The sequence below is a fragment of the Chrysoperla carnea genome, chromosome 3 (assembly GCF_905475395.1).
Source record: "Chrysoperla carnea chromosome 3, inChrCarn1.1, whole genome shotgun sequence".
Lineage (NCBI taxonomy): Eukaryota > Metazoa > Arthropoda > Insecta > Neuroptera > Chrysopidae > Chrysoperla > Chrysoperla carnea.
The window spans coordinates 30,704,740-30,713,944 of NC_058339.1; the positions used below are offsets into that span (position 1 = coordinate 30,704,740).

Consider the following 9,205-nt stretch of genomic DNA (forward strand, 5'->3'; position numbering starts at 1 on the left):
TCAAGCGACGACAATGTGATCAATTTACCGCCCCATGAATTATAATTGATCAGACTGTCGCTGCCTGGATTCGAACCCACAAGCTTACAGTCAGTAGTCAAACGGTTAAAGGTGATTGCGTATAGCCAATAGGTGAATGTTTTTCCTAAAAATTTCTTAAAAACAAAGGGTGGAAATTTAAGACGCACCACACAGTAAGTTAAAAATATTTTGTTGAATGATAAATCGTTTCGTTTAACAATAAATTATATTTTTAGAGTTTGGTGATACAGATTTATTGATTTTCTTTTATCATATTATCTATCATTCCAGTTGTAGTTACAATCGTTAATGTCGTCGAGTATGTTATCATTATCATTATGATCATTATCATCATATAATGATCATCACTTGACTCACCACTCATTTTTTTCTATATCTCGATGTAACAGTTTTTATGTATGTGTGTATGTATGTATGTATGTCGGCAGAGGCGTCCACACAGTTTTTAGACAGGGTAGGCAGAACTTTTTAAGAGTTATTATCTAACCAAAAATAGTTCATGTTAGTTTTTGCTCACCGTCGTGTTGATTAAATAATGATGTAGGTAATTGCAACCTCGAATTATTATCCCTTTAGGACGCCTGAACATCTTTCGCAGTGAGTATTATCCATTTTTTATACTATTTTCAACGTTAAAATCTTAAGTACCTGATAATATAGCAGCTCACAACCAGAACAAATCATTAATAATGTGTTGTAATTTGTCGTGAAGTAAGAAAGACAGTGTCTATCTAGTCTATAAGGTTGTGTGCGCTACTTGTGTCATTGTATTATTGTGTTTATCGAAAAAAAATTAATGGAAAAAGTTGCCTAGAATATTTTTATAAACTCATATATCGTTTTTCATGACAAAATCTGCAATTTTAATTTTTTCATTATTTTGATCCATACTCAAATTTTTTACAAGTTGAAATATTTAAAAAATGTCACTCTTAAATTATCAATTTGTCCAGTTTTTACATACTATGCAAAATTAAAAAATAAACTAATCTATAATTAGTGTGCTATGTTATGTAAAAACTGGACAAATTGATAATTTAATAGTGATCTGTATTCAAATATTTCAATAAACTTCTAATAATTATGAGTGTGGACCAAAATCATGATAAAATCAAAAATTCGAATTTTGTCATGAAAATCGGTATATAGGAATAAAACAATATTCTAAGCAACTTCTTTATCTTACTGGCGTAGATAAAGAATTTTTGTTTATTGATATTAACAACTAATTACTATTCATAGATAAAATAATATTAGCTACACAATATTATAAATATTTATCTGTGTTAAGTAGGGTAGGCACTCTTACTGAGTTTATGTTTGGCACGCCACTGTATTTCGGTACTATATAGAGTTAAATAGTTGTACAAGCTTATATTTTTATTTGATCATTCATCTGTAATAAATGTGTATCCACATGTACGAACGATATGTGGAAATAGGTCTTGTGGAAATCATCTAAGAAATGATTTTTTTTTTTCATATATAATATTATACACTCTCAGTGGAACACAATATAGAATAAGTAGTAGGAAAAATAATAAAAAAAGTTAAAAATCAATCGTTATAATAATTTATAAGAAGAATTCTTGAAAACCTCTTATAACGAGTTATCCGAGTTATATTTAGCTGTCATCATTTTCAAGCGTTATGGAACCGAAAAAACTATGTGACCATTAAAAATAGAGCATTAGTAAATATTTTAAAAGATAAGAAATTAAAAATTATCCAAATTGTTCTTAATAATTTTATTGTAGTATTTCAAAATTCTAAAGTAATTTGTTGGTGGAAAATTAGGGACAAAATACTTCTAGGTATAATACCATAAAATTTCATAGATCAACTGCGGACAAAAATTAGTAATATCTTACTTCAATGCAAATAAAAAGGTTTGTGCAGTCCAATGTTTAAATCGTAATTATATGCTCATACCTAAAATGATATTAACCAATCGGATAGCAATGAATAATTGGTTAAACACATTGTTAATATTCCAGACCACTTACGAAAAGTATTAAAGTAAATTAATGGTTTGAATTATAGATATAGTAATGAATAATTGGTTAAACACATGGCAAATACTCCAAACCACTTAAGAAAAGGATTAAAGTAAATTAATGACTTGAATACTAACCGTATTAGTAAGTATGTAATAAACTCCAATATTATCCTGTATCCAAATAATTTAGTAGTTTATCCGATGCGCAACGTCTTAAATCATGGCAACGCCTTACTACTTGAATTTCATCTTAGAATACGTACCTACATGGATTGATAGTTAAACAGAAATTTGTGTAATCCCAATAAAGCGCCCAGGTCGGTCAATATTTATTTGGAAAACTAGTCTTTGCAATAAAATTTGTTGGTAAGAAAGGGTACATGTACTTGATAAAAATTTTATTTGATCTAGAGATAATTTTATTTGCTTATGATCGTCAAAAATCTATCAAACCTTGACAAAATAGATCAATCCTCCTAGCCTTAAAAAGCAGCAAAATCAGGTACCAAAAAACGAGGCTGACAACAAAAAATTTTGAATATTATTTTTGGAGATTGATTTTTTTAGGCAGAGAATCAGAATCTCTACAAAATAAAAAAAAAAATTCCTCTTTTTTAAGATTCCCATCCATTTTTGAAAAATTTAGCATATATATTGTAAATTTGTATATACGGAAAATCTTCATGACTGGCAGTCCATGTACGTATTTTCAACGAGTTTTTCATATCGTTTACTAAACAATAATAAACATTGGTAAAACACAATTCAGTAAGTAATCTTTGGGATAAACAACAATATAAAACGTAAACAACTAACAAGGTATTATGACTACAATTTACAATAAATACGTGGCACGTTACAAATCACTTGTCACTATCGTATTAGGTCTTGAGTAGAAAAGTAACTGAATAAACTACCATTAAAAATAAAAACATCAACTGTTTTCTTTTAGATTTCTATTGGGTGAGACATTTTTGCCAATGAATGTAGTTTATATTAAAGAGTGAACCTTCTGATTATAAACATATATGTCGCTGCCAACTGACTTAATTAGTCGTTCAATAAATAGCTTAGACTTTTTACTAATCGGTAGCGTTCGACCAGCGGCCTGAACGATATTCAGCCATTCAATAAAATAAGGCAAATCCCTTGGATGGATAATGTTTAGATACTTGACGCTGAAATAGTATACTTTCTGCCACCTGGTGCTTAAATCCACACACTGTCAATATGGCGTAAGCAACAATATTGTTGGTGTTTCCCACAGATTCATTCCGTTGTATCAAAAAAGTTCAACATAAGAGTGTAGTGACAAAAATTTGGAGCCAAGTATGGTAGTTTTAAAAACTGGTTTTCCCACCAGAGTTGTAGTACTCAGATGCAAACTATTACGATGAAGATAGCAAAGTACGCAGTTTAAGATTATGAATCCATGATTTTTACATTACAACAAAACTTTAAAAAACGCCTACAGCATTTTGACGATTATATTTCCAGTATGAAACCAATTATCCTGTTTTAGGGTAAAATATTCAAATCATTGACTTTTTTAAGTAAGTAGGCGCTTCCCTGAAGCTTTAAGTCTACCATTTCCTTTTCGCGGCACGATGTATATTTGCAATGTCTTAAATTGTTTTGTAGCAAAAGTTGTGAAAAATAATATGGTGCGATGTAATCAATATGGTTGTTTATTGAAATATAATATCTCCAATAATACTAAAATAAATTCCTATTTATCTAAACATAAAACGTAAATAGAACTGGATATTGCTAATAATTATTACTATAAATACTATAAATACTGCTAACATAATGTAGTTTATTTTTTATATTCTTAACATTCGACATTTTATCTTTTCCACTGATTAAGGATATTTTCACCGATTCGATTTAAATAGATTCGATTTCGTCAGGGCTATATATTTTTGTTCATTTAAAAAAACAAACTTAATTAAAAGATGTAACCTAGTAAAATAATTTAATCGGTTTGTTTCCATTATAGCTGTTTGTTCCAGATTTAGCAAATAAGGAAAAGGAGGTATCTAAAGATAGCCCAACCATTGTTGGGCAGTAAAATTTTTAACAGAAAAGTATCGGTATAATGAATACCCACTTGTTTAGAGGCTTAAAGCATAAGTACATATCGAGAAGTTATTTTTCTTTACTCATGGATTAAATACCCTCATTTTCATTGTTTTCCGTGCCTCCAACGGCAAATTTAGCCTTTTCTGTGTGCTAATTTACTTTGGATAAGTAGCTAGAGAGACCTAAACCCTTTTTAGAGAGAATTAAAACCATTAATTCTAAACCAGCTTTCATAAAGTAAAGAAAAATTATTTAAAATATGACGTTTTCATGACCTCTCCTCACAAAAGAAATGTAATCACATTATCTTGAGATTTCATTTGAGATTGCGATTCAATGAATATTAAAAAATAACTATAATACAAAATACTTACAATATGTATCAGTCGTTAATCGATCGATTGTATCTTGCTTCAATTTTGAGTTTTTTTTACCCATTTTGTTATTTTTATCACAATAATATTACGTTTATTATTATTATTATTATTAATATTTGTTAAACAAACACAAAAACAAACAAACAAGAACACTATTAAGTTATATTTTTTTATATAAAAACAAACAACAAACAACTCTATAAAAACAACAATACCACACTCGTTTAATTAATTTTTCTTATGAAATCATAATTTTATTATTATTATATTATATTTTTTGTTCTCACTATAAATGTTATATAAATGTTGTTTTCGTTGGTTTTTCTTGACTGATGACGTTTGAATTCTTCTTATGATGGTTTTTTTCTCTGTTCTTTATGAGATGTGTTTGTATGATATGTGGTCAGTTTTGAAAATCAACCAAAGTCTGTAAAGAAAAGAAAGAAAAATGAAATTTAGTTTTGTTTGCTTATTATTAAATAATAAATGAGAAATAATTTATCGTCAAATTTTATTGAATTTTTTGTATGATTTTTATTTTATTTTGAATATAATAACTATTTTTTTATTCATAATGCTTTATAAGATTCTAGTTTTTCAATTTTTAACTATAGATTTAAAAATAATATTACTTTTACATGAATGGAATTTATTAACTTCCCAGAGGAATTTTTGAAAATTTACCCGATTTTGAAAATCTCCAGTTTTACATACTTTTGCGGTTTCAAGGCCGCAATATCCGAATCAAACCTTTTCAATGTGATGTCTGTGTGTGAGTATGTATATACGTATGTGCGTATGTTCGCATATTCGTTCGGATTCTTTCGCCTCGATTATTTCGGAACCACTTATGACATTTACACGTGACTGAGCTTATTCGACGCGTAATCGCGTATTTAGGAACTGAAAGAGTTTTCAGCAAAATTAGTGGAGCCGTTTTTTAATGGTAATAAAAAACTGGAAAAAACTGAATAAACAGAATCTAGCTGAAAAGTGAATAAAACACATAATTTATCTATGGAGATAATGATCGTTCCAGCATAAGCTCCAGTACATGTTCGAAGAATAATCTATAAAGGCTTACAAGACCTTTTTTAATGTTTTTCCCCCTCTGGGAAGTTATTCGTTCGGACTACAGGGGTCGCACTCACACGACTTCAGTACCACACCGACTAAGCACTGCTAATTTATATCAGAGACGTACAGAACAAAACAGTATATTTTTTGTATTAATTTTCAAACACGGACATATTTATTTAAACAAAAAAGAAAACAAATGACGTGTATGTTTGCCCACATTTTTTGTTTGCTTTTAACGCTTATAGAAAAGGGTAAACTTTTTGTCATGACGATGCAGTCACTTATCAGATTTATTTGCTATTGTACTTTAATTGAACCTCTTTTGTTTGTAATCAAGGTTGTTTCATAAGTTTTCGATTTAATAAACAGTCTTTGACGCAAAATTTTAATAAAATAATTAAAAAGAAAATAATCCATTCTCTTTTTTCTAAATTTATAGTACATTTGGTACTTTGCAGTGTCTTTTGGAGAAAGTTTCGTTAAAATATTAGAACCATGTCGACCACTTGTCGAGAAAATTTTTTTATTTGCTTAAATATGTATTCATTAAATTTAAATGGTAATGTAAATTAAAAGTAGAAATTATGTTGTCTTTAACGGTCCGTGCGTCCTTGCAATTTTATATATTTAAGAACCACATATTTATCTCAGATATTGATTTTATCCACCCGGTTAGATAATAAAAAAGTCGAAACTGTTATGTACTTAATTAGATCCCCTAACATTTAACGCCTTAAAAATCTATTTTAAATAAATTAAATTTTTATCACTAGAAAATTGAAAAATATATCAAAAATAAACAAATTTAATTAACAAACCGTTTAAATACTTAATAACGCATTCAACTATAACACAAATATTAAAATATTAATAATAAATAAATAATAAAGTATAAAAATACCGGGTGATCAGTTTTTAATGCTCCATAAACTTTTAAATCTTTGAATGCGAAATTTTGAGAAAATAAAATATACGTTTATTAATAATAAACTATATTCATAATGATTAAATGAATATCGTTTATGATGTTTATTGAAAGTTATGCACAAAATTTTGCACTAATTTGCGCCCTCGTGGGTAAAAAGTGATGTTTACGAAAAAATGTTTCAACCAAAAGTTGTTTGTTTTTTTATAAGAAGCCTTTGTATTTAAACTTTTATTCCATCTCTTACGGTTTACAAGACCAAATTCACCTATGTTGCTCGTTTATGTGCACGCTTTAAAAATTTCAGCTTGATATATCTTTTCGTTCTTGAATTATCGTGCTGACAGATGGACAGACGGAAGGGTAAATGAATTCTTGGGATGATTTTTTAAATAGCTATACCAAAAATTTGTTCGTGCCATCTACATTTTTAAGCGTTAAATACTTGGGACTAAACTTAGTATACCTTGATATATTTCATATATACATGGTGTAAAACGTACTTTTTTTTTTTATGAAAATTTCGCACACTAAAAAAGCCGGGGGTGGAGCGTTAAATATGGTCACCCGGAAAACGATTTTTTTCATAAAATCGTTAAAAACGCCAACGTTATCATTAAAAATACTTCAATTCACACACATTATCAACAAATAACGATGATGCGATATGCTTTCGTTATGATATCAACAAGTGATTAAAATGTACTACAAACACTTAAAATACCTATCAGCTATTGATTTTATTAATAAAATATATTTCTATATTATTAAATTTGTTTTTTTTTCTTTATTCAGAAAATATCATTAAAAAATAATAACCGTAAAGTATTCATTAAATATTTAACTTATAATTACCCTAACTTTAAAATACATGTGCAAAGTTGGTTTTATAGAAAGATAAAGCAGGTTTTGAAGTGATTTTATAAAGTAAATATGTATTGAATATTTGAGACTCCGGGGAACCTTAATACCTATGCTGTCCGCCTAAAAATTTCGAAATTTGACCGCACTTAAGTTTCGGGGGCTGAAAGAACATCTTTTGTCGAGTCGCCTGGAAAATTGTTTGTTTAAAAAGTCTATAAAACGTACAAACCAACTGCCTTAGTATTAAAGTAATTATATATGGAATGTGCACTTGACTCCGAAAATAGGTCACATCGCTTCGTATTCAGGTTCATCAAATGTTTTTCATGGGAAAAAAAGAGTTTTATATCCATAAAAATATTGCTGATTATTGAGTCCAGATCTCATCCGCCAAATTTGTAACGTGTACCTAACTTGCCACAAACTCCAGATGTCACTTACTATTATATTTCTACTTCCCCTCTATCCTATCCTCTTTACATACAACCTGTCTAAGAGTAGCAAGAGTTTTCTTAGTCTATAGACTAAGAGTATCATATTACAAGCGCCAGCCAGGGAATGTATTCTAAAACACTCGGTATTTGACTAAATAAACAGATGGTGTCTACACTATTTATGAAAATGTACCTGGTGTCATGAAATCATAATATTATAATAACATTTTCATGACACAACACATGACATGATAATAAAATAATTTTTTTCTCGTATGACCTTTTTAGTACCACCCAAAATATAATAAATAGTAGGTAGTGTTTTGCACATTATATAAGGTTTTTGTTTAAATATAGTGACGAATATAACTCAAATAGCGTGTTTGGTTCTTTGTTTGCATACAATTGTATTACAAAAAGAGCCAAAGACATTAATTTTGTGTTTACACATATTATTTTGGAATGTGAAATAAATCATATCAATGACTTTTATTAAAATTAATAAAAATGTTGGAAGGTAAAGTCTTTATTTTGGACTGCTGTACGTCCTTAAATGAGCTGGCAGAAGAAATGAATGTAAACCTGGTATGGATACCGGGACACAGGGATATTCCTGGAAATTAAGAAGCCGACGAGGTTGCCAGAAATGGCACAATGCTGCCGGACACTAGCATAAATAATTATCCGGGAGTTTCATTTGCGAACTGCAAGTTGCTTCTAAAAGAGGATATCTTAAAAAGGGCCAATCTTAGATGGAGGGAGGAACGTACTTGTGGTACTACAAGACAAATATGGTTTGAGTACAATCACAGGCGTTTCGAAGATTATATATCACTTCCAAGAGCCTCTGTTCGCAAAGTTGTTGCGGCTACTACAGGACATTGGTTGGGCGGCAGGCATGCTTAACGATTGGGCCTAGCAGTGTATCACGACTATTGCAGGAGCTGTCACAGTGGTGAGGAAAAGGAGACAATGTCTCATCTTCTCTGTCACTGCCCTTTTCATGAGGAGATGGACTTACTTGAGCCAGCCTCTCTTTGACGACCTCTCCGACCTAAAGTTCGTCGACATCAAAGCTCTCCTGCTGTTCTTAAACAGCTCCAAATGGTTCATGGATTAGTGGCCGGGGATGGGCCAACCCTTTTTTCGGTATCACAAGGGACCCTATCGTCGAAGTGTGTCTCACCCCAGGACAGCCACTCTAACCTAACCTAACCTAAAGTTTTTATTTTATTGAACTGAAAATTAAGCAGGTTAATATTTACTCCTCATCAGAAAAGTGCTAGTTGCAAGAAAATATGTTCGTATACTTAAATATACAAGAAATATTTATTTTTTAAAAGAAGACTAGAGGCCGGTGATTTCTAACAACCCGGAATCGATTTTATCATTCTATGTC

The 9,205-nt window shown here is 29.9% G+C and overlaps 1 protein-coding gene across 1 annotated transcript in view; it reads right to left on the minus strand.

Moving 5' to 3' along the window:
- LOC123295550 (frequenin-1) overlaps nt 1-4,564 on the minus strand; it is a 45,332-nt gene extending 40,768 nt beyond the window's left edge. Inside the window, exon 1 of the mRNA XM_044876937.1 lies at nt 4,501-4,564. Within this exon, the coding sequence (XP_044732872.1) occupies nt 4,501-4,564 (64 nt within the window). The remainder of the gene's footprint in view (nt 1-4,500) is intronic.
- Nucleotides 4,565-9,205: the final 4,641 nt, after the last annotated feature.